Source organism: Colletes latitarsis, chromosome 12 (assembly GCF_051014445.1).
Source record: "Colletes latitarsis isolate SP2378_abdomen chromosome 12, iyColLati1, whole genome shotgun sequence".
NCBI lineage: Eukaryota > Metazoa > Arthropoda > Insecta > Hymenoptera > Colletidae > Colletes > Colletes latitarsis.
Window position 1 is genome coordinate 26,702,942 of NC_135145.1, and position 15,980 is coordinate 26,718,921.

The 15,980-nt window shown below is 35.2% G+C and overlaps 5 protein-coding genes across 6 annotated transcripts; 4 read left to right on the forward strand and 1 right to left on the reverse strand.

The window, feature by feature from the left end:
- Positions 1-2,975, reverse strand: Ilk (integrin linked kinase). The gene is made up of 7 exons (XM_076779315.1): positions 2,456-2,975; positions 2,085-2,250; positions 1,487-1,679; positions 1,330-1,410; positions 829-1,271; positions 536-766; positions 1-483 (listed from the first exon to the last, which is right to left on the reverse strand). The coding sequence occupies exons 1-7, from the start codon at positions 2,542-2,544 to the stop codon at positions 337-339; spliced, it is 1,350 nt and encodes a 449-aa protein (XP_076635430.1). The 5' UTR covers positions 2,545-2,975; the 3' UTR covers positions 1-336.
- Positions 2,976-3,623: 648 nt separating this feature from the next.
- On the forward strand, positions 3,624-5,359 carry Med27 (mediator complex subunit 27). Its single transcript, XM_076779993.1, has 4 exons — positions 3,624-3,949; positions 4,021-4,281; positions 4,530-4,830; positions 4,903-5,359. The coding sequence occupies exons 1-4, from the start codon at positions 3,705-3,707 to the stop codon at positions 5,035-5,037; spliced, it is 942 nt and encodes a 313-aa protein (XP_076636108.1). The 5' UTR covers positions 3,624-3,704; the 3' UTR covers positions 5,038-5,359.
- Positions 5,360-8,346: 2,987 nt separating this feature from the next.
- Ppib (peptidylprolyl isomerase B (cyclophilin B)) lies at positions 8,347-9,492 on the forward strand. The gene is made up of 4 exons (XM_076779995.1): positions 8,347-8,535; positions 8,750-8,957; positions 9,029-9,213; positions 9,279-9,492. Exons 1-4 carry the CDS (start codon positions 8,443-8,445, stop codon positions 9,411-9,413), a joined length of 621 nt encoding a protein of 206 aa, XP_076636110.1. The 5' UTR covers positions 8,347-8,442; the 3' UTR covers positions 9,414-9,492.
- A 3,739-nt stretch (positions 9,493-13,231) lies between these two features.
- Positions 13,232-14,153, forward strand: LOC143349031 (mitochondrial import inner membrane translocase subunit Tim8 A-like). 2 transcript variants are annotated; one of them, XM_076779879.1, is made up of 2 exons: positions 13,232-13,520; positions 13,831-14,153. In XM_076779879.1, the coding sequence occupies exons 1-2, from the start codon at positions 13,428-13,430 to the stop codon at positions 14,017-14,019; spliced, it is 282 nt and encodes a 93-aa protein (XP_076635994.1). In that variant the 5' UTR covers positions 13,232-13,427; the 3' UTR covers positions 14,020-14,153. The 2 variants fall into 2 exon arrangements, with proteins under 2 accessions (XP_076635994.1, XP_076635993.1); XM_076779878.1 differs by having other exon boundaries at positions 13,232-13,541; positions 13,831-14,019.
- On the forward strand, positions 13,998-15,739 carry Pex3 (peroxisomal biogenesis factor 3). Its single transcript, XM_076779877.1, has one exon. It carries the CDS (start codon positions 14,141-14,143, stop codon positions 15,275-15,277), a length of 1,137 nt encoding a protein of 378 aa, XP_076635992.1. The 5' UTR covers positions 13,998-14,140; the 3' UTR covers positions 15,278-15,739.
- Positions 15,740-15,980: the final 241 nt, after the last annotated feature.

Genomic DNA, 15,980 nt, shown 5'->3' on the forward strand with positions numbered 1-15,980 from the left:
TTTGAAAAGAAACTAGAATAATGAATACACATTTATAACATTCAACAAACGACAATAATGTAACGAAATCCAACTGAAGTACGTTTAAAAAAGAATGTTAATATTTCATTAGACAACGTGTAGATAAGAATAAATACATTTATAAATTATATGCAACAGTAAACTCGTCACTGTATAAATACACTATGGAAGCTTTACGAGGCACATATCTTGAAATATTACTATAAAAAATAGAATTCAGTCGTTTTAATAGAGGCACTGCTTTTGATCCTTTCTTTCGGGGAATGAAGTATTTCTTTCAGTGTTTTTGCGATTAGAAAATGAGAAATGTTGCAGTTAGCGTTTCATTTTGTCGAGTATTGGGACAACCATGTCGAAAGATGGACGTTTCCCGGGATCCTCGTTCATGCATATTCGAATGAGCTTGGCGAGGTGCGGCGAGATCCCTGGCGGTATGCTGACGCGGAGATCCTCGAGTGCAATCTGAAAGATGACACGCGTGATCAAAAACTCATTTGAAATGTTTAAAACTGACCTTCATGCCGCACTCCATCGGCGAAAGGTCCGCGAATGGGACTTCTCGCGTCGCAAGCTCCCACAGCAGCACAGCGAAACTCCACATGTCACTGGCTTCGAGGTTTATGTCTGCTGGACGTTTGCTTAAAGCTTCTGGCGACATCCAAGCTGGCTCGTAGATCCGACCAACCTCTTGGAACGAGAATTTCGAGTCCGCCATGTTCACACGGGCAGTCAAATCCTCGTCGATCTACGATATGATAGATAAAAACTGATATAGGGAAGAATCGAAGCATGGAAGAGGGAACGTACCATAATGTGTTTGCTATTCAGATGAAATCTGCATCTGTTCTGCCTCTCCAGCCCGTGCAGGAACGCCATGGCTCTTGCAATGTCGAGAGCCAATCTCAATGCTCGCGCTGTGTCGACGACCACGCCTGTACCCCCATGGAGGAGGCGGTGCAAGCTACCGCGAGCCATGTACTGCGAAACAGTGGCCAATTGAGGCGGCTGATTGACGCAGCCAAGCACAGGGAGGACGTTGGGGTGTGAGAAAATCCTCAGTTTGGGGAACTCCTCGTTGAAGTCTCTCGAGATGCGCGCGGTGCAGTCGCGTATGTTCAAGATCTTCGCCACTATGTCGTTGTTCTGCCAGCGTCCCCGCCACGTCTCGCCGCTTGGCGTGCTCGCTAAATGCGTATGCAACGACAGGTCTGCCATGTTTATTCCTTTGTGCCTCGACAGTGTTGCATCTCCTGAACAAAATTAGAAATTCAATATTCCATCGAACAACATACACGATACATCACTTACTACTTCTGGTTTTCAGGCCCAACCAGCTCTGATCCTTGAACTGGATCTTCTTCAAATCCTGCCCGTACTCTACAGCCAAGTCTAACAAAAAGTTAAATCCTGCGTTAGTTCACTGTACCACAGACTTAATGTGGCTTTTTGATCATTGATTGGCTACCGTGCAGTCTCTTAGCAAGGAGACCCCTCGCTTTATCCAGAGGAGTGTCTCCATCTTTGTTCGCAATGGACACGAGAGCACCAGCAGCCACCAACTCTTCAGCGACTGGTTGGTCACCCCAAAAACAGGCATAGTGAAGAGCAGTGTTCCCATGCTCGTTTGTGACGTTAACGTCTGCGCGATTTCTGAGCAACTGCAAGTTTAAATTCTGTTCAAGTCTTTGCATCTTCGCTTCGTAGACAATATCTGAACTGCTCGATTCAAAGTTTGTTGCTAGAAACTTTTTTATTGTAATTCGCTGTGTTAACAGTTACGTTCAAATGCAAGATTTCTTTTAATCAGTGTATATTCAATTAAACAACAAATAATGTTTATAAGTTCTGTAACGTTAGGTTTAGAACCTTAATTAGGCCAAGCTTGAGTATCACGAGTCAGGCTCGTCGTTCAATTTCATGTCAAATGTGAATAACTCGACATTTCAACGAAACATGAGTACCACGAGTCAAACTAGTGAATATCGTGTTTCAAGCTCCGATATCAGGGCTCGTTTCTTCAGAATTTCAGCGTAGTGCAATTAATAGTGTTAGATTTACTTTACCAGTTGAACTATTTCCTTGTGACCGTGAGCGGAAGCAAGATGAAGCGGAGTATCGACTCCTCTGTTCGTAGCATTGATTCTCGCACCTCTGCTAACTAGCAACTCCGCCAACTTCAAGTGGCCTTCCTTGCAGCACCAATGGAGTGGACTGAACCCATGGTCATCGCTATAGATAGAACGTGAAGTCATGAATGAAGTAAAATTCAAGTCGAAACAACCATGACGAAGGAAACAGTCTGGTATTTGTTATATATTTGTTTGGAGTCAGTAAATGATTAAAATTCAACTTAACCAAAAAAAAAAATTTTTTAAATTCGAAAACCACAAGATTGAACGAGTCTATTTTGGGAAAAGAGTTTTCGTATATTCACCCTTGGTTCATGTCATGTTCAGTGTCGTCCAGCCAAACGCGCACTTGCATGGCGTTTCCTTCGCGACACCATTGAAAAATGTCCTCCATTTTCCCGAAATTATCAAACAAAATGAAGATATATGAGTATTGCGGCGGGGGAGTGGCAGTGTTTCGTACTCCACAACACTATAGTCGTCATATACTAAATATAACCATACTTCCGCGCGAGCGACACTGGCGCAAAAACTGCATAACTTCTTTATACTTGACGGACTAATTAATCCGTAGTATTTATATGAAAGTGTTGATCAAGTGTGACAACGTAAAAGTGAATATGTGTATTTGTACACCGTATAATGTCTGATATAATACAGATCGTGGTATAATGTGTGCAGAAATATACGTGTGACCATATATGACGCGTGGAATCGCGTAGTACTACTTCATCCAGGATGCGGTTACTTCATATACCCCACTTTTGTAAAAACTTCCTGGTTACTACCGCAGATGGCGCAGTGAGCGTCAAATGCCAACCGTCGAGATGGAGGCAGGGGTGCTCTAGGGGATTTGTTTCTAGGAACTCCCTAGTCCTCGCGATAATCACCAGGGCCCCCTGGTGCTAAAACGCCCAAGTTTGTCGTGGAATAGTTCCTTATTTCCAACGATAGATGGCGGTTTTTTATCGACCTCAGACCCTCTGGTGCTAAAACGCCCAAGTTTGTCGTGGAATAGTTCTCTATTTCCAACGATAGATGGCGGTCTTTTATCAACCTTGTGGAGGCAGTTGCGTTCTACACTGCCGACTGGAGGTTTGAAATCAAGGCTTGTTATGTTAGAAACGTTAATGTTAATGATTTTGTTTATTGCTAGGAGACGATTACAAAAAGATTGTTTAATAGATAATAAGAATACAGCAGAATCCTCCATACCTTCTAAAGAGCTGTATTTGTTAGTGTTTTACGGCTATAACCTCATGATTCAACTATTCCACGACAAACTTGGGCGTTTCAGCACCAGAGGGCCTAAAGTCGATAAATACGCGCCACTAGCGTTGATAATAACGAATTCCACGACAAACTTGGGCGTTTTAACACCAGAGGGCCAGAGGTCGATAAAAATCGCCATCTAGCGTTGAAGATAATGAACTATTCCACGACAAACTTGGGCGTTTTAGCACCAGAGGGCCCGAGGTCGATAAATAAGCGCCATCTAGCGTTGAAGATAACGAACTATTTGTGGAAGATGTTTTTGTGTACTTTTGAGGTTAAATGCCGGCAGTGTTTCCAAGGAAACTTAATGTCATAAATCCTCACTATGCTCGTATTTTAAACAACGATAAAATGGAACAACTGCAGACTGCATTGACAGCAATTAAAGTACTTCGTTCCAGTGTTGGCCAAGTATTCGATTCTCTGGGAAATGGATTAAGAGCAGATCATGGGGAGGAAAATAAAGAGAATAAATATTTGCTCGAATTGCAAGAACTCTTAACAACTGTCAGCGTTAATTTACGGTAATACTGTTGCGTTAGAAAAGTACATTCATCTTGTAGATGTATTATATTCAATCTTTTTTCTTATTTAGAGACGTCGAACAAGCTGTGAGTAGTTTAAATCCACCGCCAGGGCCATTTAATCTAGCAAGTACTGCGTATCTTAGTCAAGAGACTACGCAAGAAAGACAAGCATTGTACAGTACGCTGGTAAACAGTTACAAATGGACCGACAAAATTCACGAATACAGTAACGTTGCTCAAACACTGCTTAGCCAAAATTCGTTGAAAAGGTCTTCTAGTAGAACAAAAAGAGGCAGAGTTCAAACGAGTAATCACAATGTTCCTCAACAGTAAGTTTAATAATTCCAGCTGTTCGACACTTTGACTGCCACGACGACAGGACCGTCAGATGCAAGATTTCGTAGAAATTAACCTTTCATTTTCAGTGTTCCAATGAAAATTTTTAACTGCTCAGAATGCACTAAGTGTCAATTTTCATTCAACTCCGGTCACCGATGGTCACCGTGGCAGTCAAAGTGTTGAGATACAAGATATTACGTATTGTTATAGAATTGTTACGATATGTTTTGCTTCACAGGCAAGTAGATTCGATGATAGCTACTTTCGATAGACTTTTCAATGACATGACAGTATCTATATCACGACCATTTGCATCAAACGTAGTGTTACATGTTACGCTGGGACACGTTTTAAAAGGGGTGATAGCATTTAAAGGTGTAATGATTGAATGGGTGGTTGTTAAAGGTTATGGTGAAACTATGGATCTGTGGACAGAATCCAGACACAAAGTTTTCAGGAAAGTGACAGAAAATGCTCATGCTGCGATGTTGCACTTTTATTCGCCAGCATTACCTGAATTAGCTGTTCGATCATTTATGGTAAGTAAATTATAGATTGTAAATAATTTGATCATTTAATGAAACTTGATATCTTGCATTCTTTTTTCCTAGACTTGGTTCCACAGCTTGAATAATTTATTTAGCGATCCATGCAAACGTTGTGGCTTGCATCTACATAGTGCCTTACCCCCAACATGGAGAGATTTTCGAACCTTGGAACCTTATCATCAAGAATGTAAACCATAATAATTTCTATTAGTCTTCCATGACGTAAAAAGAAAAGTGTATTATAATTTTGTTCTTTTGAAAATATATTTAATGTACGTAACACCAGAGGGCGCCACTAGCGTTCGCGCCTTTTTTTAAATCTTCAGTGTTACCAGTCCTCCAACAAAAAATACTAAACCTAGGGACAATTATATCACTAGATCGAGAATGTTCGATCGATAATCGAATTTTCTACGAGTTTCCTGTTTCTTATATTTGTGGTTACGTAGTAAACACACCTTCGTTTATAAAAATCAATGAAATTTGTTTAACTTCACATCCCTGGAATAAATTTATGATCAAGTAAATGCGTTTGCTTTGTATCTAATATGTAACCTTTTCGTAACTAGTAAGATGTTAACTCGTTGCTAATATTTCTTGTTGATGACACTAAGAAAACCTGAGTAATCTGTCAGTAACTCTTCGTTTTTGTTTTATTAGGTATTATGTAAATTTTTTCTTATTTATTCGTGTGAAAACATTACATTTGAGTAAATGCCCAATCTGTTCATTGCATGCTAATTTTTACATTATTTTTATATAATTTAACCATGTAATACAACGCCATAGAGTAACTAGTGATTGCTAGAACTGCTATTTATGAATCATGAATAATTTGGTCACGTTTAATTTTACACTATTATTTAAATGAATAATATTACGATGTTAACATTGATATTTTACCCTTCAAAATACTGATATAAAATAGGGGAAAAATAATTGAATTACTTTTTATTTTTAAAACATAGAGTAATTTAAAATTTATGTTATACAGGGTGTTATTCAAAAATATCAATTTGTTGATGGAGGCTTCGTTAAAAAGTTATTAACGTTTAAAGTTTCCCCAGTAATGAATTTTTTTCTCGAAAGTGGGTAGGATTTCGAGGTTATGTCTAATGACCAAAAATGATTGCTATTGACCCCCACAGCAAACAATATTTTTTTCAGAAAGATTTGAAATATTTTAATTTCGTCGAAAAATTTCACAGCTTCTCGAATTTTTTTCTCAAAAGTGGGTAGAATTTCGAGGTTATGTTTAATGACCAAAAATGATTGCAATTAACCCCCGCAATTGAAAATAATTTTTCCAGAACGATTTGAAATTTTTTTTTTTCGTCGAAAAATTTTGGCGCCAAATTAGATTTTCGGTTAGGAATTTTTTTCTCGAAAATGCGTAGGAATTTGGGGGTATGTGTAATGACCAAAAATGATTGCAATCGACCCTCGCAACAGAAAATAATTTTTTTAGAATGTTTTGAAATTTTTTAATTTCGTCGAAAAATTTCAAATCTTCTCGAATTTTTTTCTCGAAAGTGGGTAAGATTTCGAGGTTATGTCAAATGACCAAAAATGATTGCAATCGACCCTTGCAACAGAAAATAATTTTTTTAGAACGATTTGAAATATTTTACTTTCGTCGAAAAATGGCGCATAATTAGATTTTCGGTTAAGAATTTTTTTCTCGAAAATGCGTAGGAATTTGGGGGTATGTCTAATGATCAAAAATGATTGCAATCGACCCTCGCAACAGAAAATAATTTTTTTAGAATGTTTTGAAATTTTTTAATTTCATCGAAAAATTTCAAATCTTCTCGAATTTTTTTCTCGAAAATGGATAAGATTTCGAGGTTATGTCAAATGACCAAAAATGACTGTAATTGACCCCCGCAGCTAACAATATTTTTTTCAGAACGATTTGAAGTATTTTAATTTCGTCAAAAAATTTTGGCGCCAAATTAGATTTTTGGTAAGGAATTTTTTTTCTCGAAAATGCGTAGGAATTTGGGGGTATGTCTAATGATAAAAAATGATTGCAATCGACCCTTGCAACAGAAAATAATTTTTTTAGAACGATTTAAAATTTTTTAATTTCGTCAAAAAATTTCAAACATTCTCGAATTTTTTTCTCGAAAGTGGTTAGGATTTCGAGGTTATGTCTAATGACCAAAAATGATTGTAATTGCCCCCTGCAGATAACAATATTTTTTTCAGAACGATTTGAAATTTTTTAATATAATTATTAATAACTTTTTAACGAAGCCTCAATCGACAAATTAGTATCTTTGATTTTCGTCTTATTTTGGTCTCTAGAATCCTCCATTAAAAATTTTCCCAGAAGTATTCGAACACCCTGTATGCAAGCTACGTCAAAGTATTTTACAAGAAATAATTCAATCAAAATATACAATTGTAATTACAGTAAGCAAATTCACGCAAACACGCTGCAAGTCGGAACGAAAGAATCACGATCACGGTTATGAATGAGGTTAAGTCACGACCATGATCGTGATTTTGCAATTACTATAATAAATAACGATTAGTGACTTTGCTCGCCATCTTTAGTAACAACTATGCTACACTGTGACAACGTTACAACATGACTGAACAAAAACAGACAGTGAATTGTAGCGACAATGATATCTGGAATAGAAAGCTTCCTTTCAATTATATCAATCTCCAGAACGTTTTATTCATTCGACCATATACAGGGTGTTCAATCATTGAAAATTAAAAAATTTCAAATCGTTCCAAAAAAAATATTTTCGATTGCAGGGGTCCATTACAACCATTTTTGGTCATTACACATAACCTCGAAATTTTACTCATTTCCTAGAAAAAAATTCGAGAAAATTTGAAATTTTTCGACAAAATTAAAAAGTTTCAAATCGTTCCAAAAAAAATATTGTTAGCTATGGGGGGCAATTACAATCATTTTTGGTCATTAGACATACCCCCAAATTCTCACGCATTTCCTAGAAAAAAATTCGAGAAAATTTGAAATTTTTCGACAAAATTAAAAAATTTCAAATCGTTCCAAAAAAAATATTGTTAGCTATGGGGGGCAATTACAATCATTTTTGGTCATTAGACATACCCCCAAATTCTCACGCATTTCCTAGAAAAAAATTCGAGAAAATTTGAAATTTTTCGACAAAATTAAAAAATTCCAAATCATTCCAAAAAAAATATTTTTGACTTTAGGGGTCAATTACAATCATTTTTGGTGAAAAGTCATATCCCCGAAATCCTACCCATTTCCTAGAAAAAAATTCGAGAAAATTTTGGAATAGTTTAATCAAAGAATATAAATATTTTATTCTGATATTTCTTAGGCTTCCATAGTGAATACTTCTATTCCAAATTGTGTGCAAGCCTGCCCATAATTCGCTTCAACTTTCTATTATTTTTAATTCTTCGTAAAATTGTTCATACGTCACTGCACGAGTGAATGTAACCAATCGCACGGTCCCACATTTCTAACGTATGCGCGCGCACAGGGCTCCACGTTCGACTGTGTCCAGCACAGTGCGTTCCACTCTGACAGAGCGCAGTCGTTGAGAAGCCTTTGTCCAGTTGGCTCCTGACGAATTAAAACATTCAATAATGAAATTACTTTTGTTAGTGGGTATCGTCCTGTCGGTCTTTTGTTCGAGTAGTAACGCCGACGATAAAAAAGGCCCGAAAGTAACAGACAAGGTAAGCAAATTTCCTGTATCGATTCATACACGATAACAAAGGATTCATGTTTCCATATAGAGTTGGTAAGAATAAAATTTCTGAAATTTCTCTATTATAAAATAACAATTTCATTTATCTTTAATTTGTAGTATTTTCATTTATCTGTAATTTGTAAATTCCATTTAATGGTTTGTAACATTTTTGTTAAAAATAAGTCAATGCGTACGTATAGGTGTGGTTTGATATTACCATCGATGGCAAACCCGAAGGAAGAATCGAAATTGGTCTGTTCGGGAAGACTGTCCCGAAGACAGTCAAAAACTTCGTAGAACTGTCTAAAAAGCCTCAGGGGGAAGGATACAAGGGTAGCAAGTTCCATAGAATCATTCGTGAGTTTATGATCCAAGGAGGAGATTTCACAAAAGGAGATGGAACCGGAGGTTTGACTCGTCATCGATTCGCACATTCAACACGGAGCGACACAGTTCACTTAAAAGTTTCCAACTTTCAGGACACAGTATTTACGGAGCTCGCTTCGAAGATGAGAACTTCAAACTGAAACACTATGGCGCAGGATGGCTGTCCATGGCAAACGCTGGCAAAGATACCAACGGTTCTCAGTTCTTTATTACCGTTAAGAGAACTCCGTGGCTTGACGGTAGACATGTTGTGTTTGGTAAAATAATTAAAGGAATGGTACGTCATAGATATGTTAGATACGTATTAAAGTGTACAATTTTTACGTGAGAATATTTTTACAGGATTTAGTTCGAAAAATTGAGAATGTGAACACAGATACTCGCGATAGGCCAACGAAGGATGTTGTAATTGCTGATTGTGGAGCTGAGGCTGTAACTGAGCCATTCAGCGTATCGAAGGAAGATGCTGCTGAATAAGCGTTACATTTTCCTCTGTTTTTTTAAGTCTAAACAATTTCCAATCGCTGTGTATTAAAAGGACAATTTTGTTTACTCTGATTCTGTATGCCTCGAAACTTGATTAGGGAAGAATATACTATTGAAAATTTTGCTCTAAAATCTGTAGAAACTTGCTTCGATATAATTGTTCAAAGTATTAATATGTTTCTTTAAAGTATAGTTTAATTGAAACTGATTATAAAGGTTCAGTGTAGAATCTTTATTTTTGGTAAGCTCTATCACATATCTAAAATAGAATTTTATAAAATACACGGAGTTAAGAAATTGCAACATTGCGTGTATGGTATCTTATCATCCACTGTTATCGTATTCCAACTTTTATAAGAACGTATATACATGTCAGGACGCGCAATAAATTTTATATATCTGTAATCGCATTTTTAAAAGTAATAAATATAATTTGTTTAAAATAGTGCGTCACTTTTTTGCTGCATAGTTTTATTGTTAATTGTTATCTAGCGAGAAGTAGAGTGATAGAAGGTGATATTAGATGAGATGAGAGTTAGAGTAAGCAGCGGATAGAAATAGTTGAGTTTTTTCCATTAGTATTGCGGGAACGTAGCCTTTCACTTTAAAGTTCATGACATTCTCACAAGCCTCGATCGTGAATTCTCCATTCAATTACGTGCGATGGATATTTATTATGCGATTAACGTTGTTACCGAAGTATGGTAATGTATCGAAATTGAAACATTTTTGAAAAGTGGAGTTAAGCTTTTCAACTCCATATGCATGTAGGGTATATAGGGTAAAATTTTAATGGGGGATTCTGGAGGCCAAAATAAGACGACAATCAAGAATAACAATTTGTTGATGGAGACTTCGTTAAAAAGTTATTAACAATTAAATTCAAAAATTTCGAATCGTTCTGGAAAAATTATTTTTAGCTAGAGGAGTCAATTACGATTATATTTGGTGAATAGACATACTCCCAAAATTTTGCGCATTTTCGAGAAAAAAATTCGGGAAAGTGTGAAATTTTTCGACAAAATTAAAAAATTTCAAATCGTTTTGAAAAAATTATTTTCGGTTGCAGAGGTTAATTGTAATCATTTTTGGTGAAGAGTCATATTTCCGAAATCCTATCCATTTTCGAGAAAAAAATTCGAGAAGGTTCAAAATTTTTCAACGAAATTAAAATATTTCAAATCGTTCTGAAAAAAATATTGTTAACTGTGGGGGTCAATTGCAATCATTTTTGGTGAATAGACATAACCTCGAAATCCTACCCAATTTCGAGAAAAAAATTCAAGAAAGTATCAAATTTTTCGACAAAATTAAAAAATTTCAAATCGTTTTGAAAAAATTATTTTCGTTTGCAGAGGTTAATTGTAATCATTTTTGGTCAACAGACATAACACCGAATTCCTACCCATTTTCGAGAAAAAAATTCCTTACCAGAAATGTTACCCCGAAAAATTTTAAAAATGTCATAACTTCTGAACGGATTGGACAATTTTAATGTTCAAAAAGCCAAACGCCGCGTATTTTAGTGTAGAATATGTAGCAATTATAAAAATATTGGAAAAGTTGCACCTTGACCTCGCAAAATGAGAAAAACCCCATAAAAATGGTTGTAATTTTGAAACGGCCATAACTCCTACAATAATGAATATATTTCAATGAAACTTTTTTCTGAAGTAGAGCTCATAGATATCTACAAAAAAGTATTAGACAACTTTTCTGTAAAGCGTCAAACAAATTTATTAAAAATCAAAAACGAAATTTTAAGAAAAATCGACAGGGGGTAGGTACTGAAATTTTTCGATAAAAAAAAAAATTCCAAAATGTTCTAAAAAAATTATTCTTAGTTGCAGGAGTCAATTACAATAATTTTTGGTGAATAGACAAACTTGTTTTTTAATTCTGCAAAATGAGAAAAAAACCTATAAAAATGGTCCAATTTTCAAACAACCATAACTCCTACAATAGTCAATATATTTGATTGAAATTTAGTTTGGAAGTAGAGCTCATGGTTACCTACAAAAAAGTATTAGACAACTTTTCTGTAAAACGTTAAACAAAATTATTAAAAATCAAAAACGAAATTTTAAGAAAAATCGACAGGGGGTAGGTACTGAAATTTTTCGATAAAAAAAAAAATTCCAAAATGTTCTAAAAAAATTATTCTTAGTTGCAGGAGTCAATTACAATAATTTTTGGTGAATAGACAAACTTGTTTTTTAATTCTGCAAAATGAGAAAAAACCTATAAAAATGGTCCAATTTTCAAACTGCCATAACTCTTACAATAGTCAATGGATTTTATTGAAATTTAGTTTGGAAGTAGAACTCATGAGTATCTACAAAAAAGTATTAGGCAACTTTTCTGTAAAGCGTCAAACAAAATTATTAAAAATCAAAAACGAAATTTTAAGAAAAATCGACAAGGGGTAGGTACTGAAATTTTTCGATAAAAAAAAAAATTCCAAAATGTTCTAAAAAAATTATTCTTAGTTGCAGAAGTCAATTACAATAATTTTTGGTGAATAGACAAACTTGTTTTTTAATCCTGCAAAATGAGAAAAAACCTATAAAAATGGTCCAATTTTCAAACTGCCATAACTTCTACAATAGTCAATGGATTTCATTGAAATTTAGTTTGGAAGTAGAACTCATGAGTATCTACAAAAAAGTATTAGACAACTTTTCTGTAAAACGTTAAACAAAATTATTAAAAATCAAAAAAGAAATTTTAAGAAAAATCGACAGGGGGTAGGTACTGAAATTTTTCGTTAAAAAAAAAATTCCAAAATGTTCTAAAAAAATTATTCTTAGTTGCAGGAGTCAATTACAATAATTTTTGGTGAATAGACAAACTTGTTTTTTAATTCTGCAAAATGAGAAAAAACCTATAATAATGGTCCAATTTTCAAACTGCCATAACTTCTACAATAGTCAATATATTTCATTGAAATTTAGTTTGGAAGTAGAGCTCATCGTTAGCTACAAAAAAGTATTAGAGGAAATTTCTGTACAGTATCAAACAAATTTATTAAAAATCGAAAACGAATTTTAAAGAAAACTCGACAGTGCCTAAATTTTTTGACGAAAAAAAAATTCCAAATCATTCTGAAAAAAATATTGTTAGCTGTGGGGGACAATTACAATCATTTTTGGTCATTAGACATACCCTCGAAATCCTATCCATTTTCTAGAAAAAAATTCAAGAAGGTATCAAATTTTTCAACAAAATTAAAAAATTTGAAATCGTTCTGAAAAAAATATTCTTAGTTGCAGGGGTCAATTACAATCATTTTTGATCATTAGACATACCCTCGAAATCCTATCCATTTTCTAGAAAAAAATTCAAGAAGGTATCAAATTTTTCAACAAAATTAAAAAATTCTGTATTTAACCAGCATCGTGCATTAACCTGCAGAGATCAATACCATAAATTCAGACATAGTGGTTTATGTCGTCTCCCAGGAAGAATAAATGTACAAACTGTTGCACTGAACAATAATATTCTTCCATTAGTCTTAATAAACCGAATATACGTCTTCTCTCTTTGGCGATATCGAGAGGAGTAACTGCGCATGCGCATCCTCGCATCCCTCCAAAAGCGCGCGTTTTATTAACTAATCTCACCAACCACCTATCCCAAAATCCCTAACCCACGACTAGAAATTAACTAACTCATCTTAACCTAGTTACCACCAGATGGCGCGTCGAACGCCGGGCGCTACTGGCCGCTGGTCGCTACACAGAAATCGCATTATTCCGAAGAATAACATGTAGTTCTATTGAACTTAAACCTAGAAAGTTTACCATTAACCTAAGAGTATTATCGTTATCGAGTTTGTTAACTTTATTTCTGCCGAGAAAGTCACTTACTGCGGATGTAATTTTGACTGTTTTACTGGTCGTTCGCGCATATGAAATTCGGAATAAGGTTCGTACGAGTGATAACGATCTAAAGGTCGAATGTTTCCACTATTTCAGTATTAAAAAGTACCGTGGGGATTAAAGAATGAGTTTTATGGAGGAGCAAAGGTCGCAAGGTGCGGTTGATGAACGATTTGAAGCCTTCATAGAGACTGAAGCTAAAAAGCAGCAGTTTCAAGTTAGTCGCGAATTGATATCGGTATTTTCATTACGATGTTCGCGATTCTGTGAGAATTCTTTCAAGTCAAACTACCAACATTAATTCAAATGTATATATAGCACAATTACAAGGAAAAAGTAGTCATTAATATTAACTTTGTATGTAACAGTATAGCAATAATCGAAACTGTATCTTTTAACAGTGTCTTACACCGTTTCTCTAAACGAATTTATTCATATATAAAGAATGCATTTTCTCAGTTAAATCATCCGACACATAAAATATATGTGCTTCTCAAACACTCTCAAACGTAACGATTTACTTTCAGGGTTTGGCGTTTAATTTAACTGACATTTGTTGGGAAATCTGCGTTGAGAGTCCCACTTCACGTTTGGGTCCAAAAATTGAGAAGTGTCTGATAAACTGCGTAGATAGATTCATCGATACGACAAATTTTATCACGAACAGATTAGAACGTGTAGTTTTAAACAACCGTGGTGAAATGGACGTACAGTAAATAGCTTCGTGATCGAGGGGAAAGCGAACAATCGAATTCCAGGGAAATACGTTATCGATGTTTGAGACAAACTATGCGCATTTTACACCCAACAGCTACTTCACGTAAATTATTTTAGAAGATGTTATCGAGAATCCGTGCTTTCATTAACCGTCACAGGCAAAAGTTTATACTGGGAAGCGTCGTTATCAGCAGTGTTATTTTCATAAGATACATGCAACGCAAGCTTCGAGAATGGCAAGAGAAAGAGATAAGGGAGATGCTCGAAAGGACGAAAAGGAGACAGTACTTTGATTGTACCGAGAAAACTTGCGATCAGATGATTATTTCCCTCGCATCGACTTTGAGAGTCTCTATAATGAAGGTTGTAGATACGGAAGTGATTCTAAATAAACTTAGAAGCGGCTGCACTGACAAAATAGTGTGTTGGAATGAGTTAAGAGTTACCACGATCACTAAGTCGGCTGTAATAATATATTCGTACGCCATGTTAGCTACTTTAATAAGGATTCAGTTTAACGTAATGGGTGGCCACGTTTACAAAGACACCCAGAAACCCAATGGTACCACCACAGAAAACATTGTACAGACGAAATATATGTCTCTCTCAGGTAGTTTTATGCACGACGGAATAAAAAGATTAAGCTCGCTTATAAAAGATAAAGTCGCAGAAATAGTAACCCCGATGTCTTTGAAAGATCAGGTATACTTAAGGGATATAGAAGAAATATATTGGGCATTAACGTCGTCTATATCTACAGATACCTCGAGGGATCCTGTGAAAAATCTTGCCAAATACATGTTAGAAATAAACTGCGATCAACAAGAAACCACGATAGGGAAATTAATCAACGAAACTCTTGATCTCCTGGAGAGCGAAGAAGTACAAAAGATTACGCAGAGTAATATCAGGAGTGGGTTTAGTTTGTTGGTGGATCACATTTCTGCATTTTTCATTCAACCATGCGCAGCGAAGAACGACAAAACCCCAAATGATATTTCGATACCAGGAACATCGAGTCAGAATCATACGACTTGGAAGAAAATAGGTAACGAAGAAGCAAACTGCCATGAGAATTCATTCGTCAGTATCAGTCAGGTGTCGATGCCCATGGCTAAAATAATACCAATCATAAATTGCCAAGTACCGGATAAATCTGCTTCGCAAAATTTTCAGGCAGATTTATTGCAACATTTTGTGACAAATAACGAACTTAAAACGCTCGGTGCAAATATTTATGAAGCATTTAGTTTTTAAGTCCAACGATGGAAATATTGAAACTGTACACAGTACGCGACATGGCATTACGCAAAATTACAACGTATGATCTTGAACTGTACATTATTTCAAATAGAAGCGCATTGTTTTTAAAAGAAAAATACAAATGTATCTTTTGTAGCAGTACGTTGTAACAAACGTTTTGTTAATTATAATATGTTAAGATTTTGAAAAGACAAGTCTATTAGTTTTGTATCCAATTTATATTCATATCTTAGTAACGGGGCTACTACAGTTGTATGTAATGCAAAAATAGAATTGTAAAAATATGTCTCGATCCTCTTGTTATCGTACATAATTTTCTCAAGGAATTATAATACATTTTTACTTTTCGAAAATGCTTTCTTTCATTTCGATTTCTTCAGCTATTAATTTAGAAATGTAAACAACGAATATTTATAATTAACTTAATCTTTGAGTAATAAAGATAATATGATTCAACATTTTTTCCGTGCTATTACTTTAATGAATAAAAGTATTTATAAGAATGGAAATTATGTTTAAGGCGACTTCGTTCGACTCGTTAACACTTTAGGTACCTATGTCATAAATTTAGAGATGAATTGCTACTTTTGAATCACGAGTGATTCGATCGCATTCATTCCCAATCACGATGATTCGTGATTTTGTGATAAATCACTAACTGTAGTCAGTGTCCGTAACTTTGGCGCTGTGCACGCTG